Consider the following 3,696-nt stretch of genomic DNA (forward strand, 5'->3'; position numbering starts at 1 on the left):
GGGAACCTTCCAAGCAGGATTTGAGTTCTATAGCTATACAACTCTGGGGAATCGGCGTGCAAGAGCGTACTGCAGAACTATGACCCATACAGTGGAAGCTCTGGTCCCACTAATTTGGTCTCCTTAAGTTAAGTAAGTGCATGTCCTTTCCTTTTGAAGGTTGGGGAACCTACCGATGAAGATTCTCTCTACCATACTGGGCAATATAGATGAACAAGCCATGGACACTCTTTTCATCCGCCGAAGATCAGCAGGAGTCAGACACTGCATGGCTCATCCATCAGGTAAAGAAAGGCCAACAATAGAATACATGTTATGGCTCTTTGTTGCAGGAAGAGTTTCATCAAGAGAACATTCCCCCTTCAGTTCAGGGACTAGAGTCTAAGCGCTATCCTCTTGCACCAAAGGAATTCTTTCCCTGCCCGGCTCCAATCCCAAGCAACTTCTATCAAAGAGGCTTCTGCCCTTAGCAAAATGGGCACGCTCTCATGGTCTTAAAGTTAAGGAATTCGTTTTCGGGTTACTACTACTTCAATCGAACAGCAGAACAACCCGGCTCAAGAGCTCAGGAACGAGGAAGCAGGGATTGAAGAAATGGCGTATGTGAAGAAAGATCTAATCACCTGCAAGCGCTGGAAGAAATTAAAGCATTTATTTGGCGAAACTGAAGTTGTCGATTGATGAGATTGCGCTAGTAGTTGAGGATTGGAAATCTAAGGCACCCGCACATCTAACGATCTCGGGATCGGATGGGTGATAGTTTCGAATAGGTAGGTGTAAAGGAGAGCCCGTTACGAAACGAAATATCTTAAGAGATGACAAATCGAATTAGTGGCCTAGATCTGACCAATCTAAAGAGGTCTCTGCCCCGTAGACAAGAGCAAGACTGACTCCTCGGATGAAGCGAATTCTAATAAATGAGAACTTCCGGCTTGGCTAAAGAGTGAACAGAGATAGAATACCATAGACGAATAGGTTGGCTTCAGGAGATGGATACCTTAGAAGAGAAAGAAGTTGCACCCGGAAGAGATATTCTGGTCGTTGGAGAGCTATCTATAGAGACATAGGAAAAGCTGCTGACATGCTGTATCCAGGTGGAGGGGCAGAGGCATGTTCAAATGAGACTGATTTCTCGGGAGCCGTAGAAAATAGGCTGAAGTCAAGGGCTTTTCTTCTAAAGAAAGAAGTAAGAAGGAATGATGTCTCGAATGAACGATTTGCGCTAGAATCAAGATATTTATTGGTGCTAGAATGGATTTGAAAAATGAATCAATTGAAAAAATTATATATATTGCAATTCTTTCTTAAGTATGCTTATACAACTTTGTCTGATTATTGTAAGTTTACCATTAGTTATGTCATATATAAAAATCAGATTCAAATCCCCTTTACCAAAGGTAGTTCTATCGTTTTTAGAGAAAATGGTGAAGATTATCCTGTATATGATTTGGTTTCAGAATATGTGGGAATAGTAGCTGAAGAATACAAAGATGCTGATGTAGTAAGTATTAGAATTCGTATCTATCTTGATGGTATTAAGCAAGGTCCCCCACTGAATCTCTCCGATGATGAGGTTCTGATGAGGATGAGTTCATGGATAGTCTATGAATCTTGCTCTAATCAATTAAAAGCTGTCCCCGTAGGTGGACATAGTAAGCGTCGTTATAGCGAATATCTCACCCCTCTCAAAGGAACGAGAAAAGAGAAGGGTGGGTTTATTGTAGCTGATACAGAAACATTACTTATTCATAAAGAGGATGCATCTACAATAGAGAATAAGAAAGTGAATATTCCATACGCTATAGGTTTCTTATTGGTTAGTCCAGGCGATGATCTTTCTTCACTGACTAGTAATGTTATTGAGACCTATTTCAGTGAAGAATATCCAGATTTTCTATATACATCCTTTGAAGAAAGGAGTTCTAAGATGATGAAGGATTTTGTAGATCGTTTAGCTCTTGTATGTGAAAAAGATCGAGAAATCAAAACAGTCTATTTCCATAACTTTGCACGATTCGATGGTATTCTCTTATTGAAACATTTCTTGAATCTTGGTGATAAGTATTCAATCAAACCATTAATTGTTAATAAGCATTTATACGAGATCTCAGTATATAAAGGAAAGAAACTTCTCTTTCATCTAAGGGATTCCTATACATTACTACCTAGTAGTTTGAAGTCTTTAGCTTCAAATCTCTGTCCTTCCTTAGGAGCCAAAGGTTACATCGACCACAAGTCGGTGACAGTGGAGAATCTAAGCGATCAGAAAGACCAGGAATACATGAAACAGGATATAAGGCTCTTAGGTGGGATTATGCTCAAAGCTCAAGAGATTAATAGGTCTAACTATAGCGTGGATATAGTGTCCAAATTGACCGTCTCCTCACTAGCTCTCACTATCTTTCGTACACGCTATTATAATGATAAGAAATTTGCTATTTATAGACCTTATATGAGCGAAGATCACTTTATTAGGCGTGGATATTATGGTGGCCATGCCGATGCATATATCCCATTTGGTGAGAACCTCGTATATTACCTTGTAGCTAGTGATGGGTATCTTCGGGGAGGAAACCCCCCTCCCCGGCCCATCATCTAGCGGCTGTGTAGATTGTTTGGTGTTGCTTGGTTTGTTTCGTTCCTGTTGTTAGTTCCCCCCGAGGGGTAACGTACCAATAGGGTTAGCTCTTCCCTTGCTCTCTCCGTTCGTCTGTAGGTATAGTGACGGGTTTTTAAACTTTTTGATAACTTACTTAGGGGAAATTAGATTTAGGCGAACCCTAAAAACCCATCAGCAGTATTGGGTTTTTCAAGTTTTTGATCACTGAAAGCACCACTCTACGACTCCCCTTTCGTTTGCCTTGGCCCCGAAGCGAGGCTCAAAATCATAATAATACGCCATATCTACGATAGTTAAATCAAATCAACTCCTATCTCTCTCTTCTCCTCTCCTGGCCTATCGACTCAAAACCCCTCTGCCCCTCTTCAATCTCTATACTCGCCTATCAATTCCAAGGATTCTACTTCAAATGCCATACTCCCGATACTGAAATCAACTCCCGATACTGAAATCAACTCCTATCTCTAAACTGTAGTCTTGAAACTCAAATCAATACCCTATCACCCCTCTCCTCTACAACCCCATCGACTATCCTATCAGTACCTCCAAGTCCTCTACAACCCCTGTGAAATCACTATACGACTGAACTGAAACCCTGTTCTGCTGTCTCACCCCTCTTCAATCTCTATACTGGCCTATCAATCCATCTCATCTTCTACGCCCCCCTAGTCGGTCAGGAATGCATAATCCGGTAAGGAAACTTCAACCCAATCTCTAAATCGACAAACGAAAGGCTACCCCAAGCCCAACCCTCAATCCTGTCCTTTCAACTCAATGAACTCTAAACTGTAGTACTGATCTCTTCGTCTATACTTTAATACTTCAATACCGCTCCTCTCCTCTATAGTCAAATCACCTCAACTCCAACCCCTCTCCAACTCATAGGGTGCCCCCTCGTCAACTCCCTGAAAGGGTGAGACCGATCCTTTGGCAGGTCTTCCCATGACGTCAAAGGGTACTCCCCTCAAACCCTAAGAATCGTAATTCAGCTCTCTCTACGAAATTAAATCGTTCAATCTACAATACAGGAATACCCTATCTCTAAACTCAAATACATCAATCGACATACGAAATGA

General features: G+C 41.5%; 1 protein-coding gene across 1 annotated transcript; it reads left to right on the top strand.

The window, feature by feature from the left end:
* Positions 1-209: 209 nt before the first annotated feature.
* Positions 210-2,599, top strand: LOC122037601 (DNA polymerase-like). Its single transcript, XM_042597128.1, has 3 exons — positions 210-284; positions 544-599; positions 1,417-2,599. The coding sequence occupies exons 1-3, from the start codon at positions 210-212 to the stop codon at positions 2,597-2,599; spliced, it is 1,314 nt and encodes a 437-aa protein (XP_042453062.1).
* The last annotated feature ends 1,097 nt before the right edge of the window (positions 2,600-3,696 follow it).

The sequence above is a fragment of the Zingiber officinale genome, unplaced genomic scaffold, assembly GCF_018446385.1.
Source record: "Zingiber officinale cultivar Zhangliang unplaced genomic scaffold, Zo_v1.1 ctg68, whole genome shotgun sequence".
Classification (NCBI taxonomy): domain Eukaryota; kingdom Viridiplantae; phylum Streptophyta; class Magnoliopsida; order Zingiberales; family Zingiberaceae; genus Zingiber; species Zingiber officinale.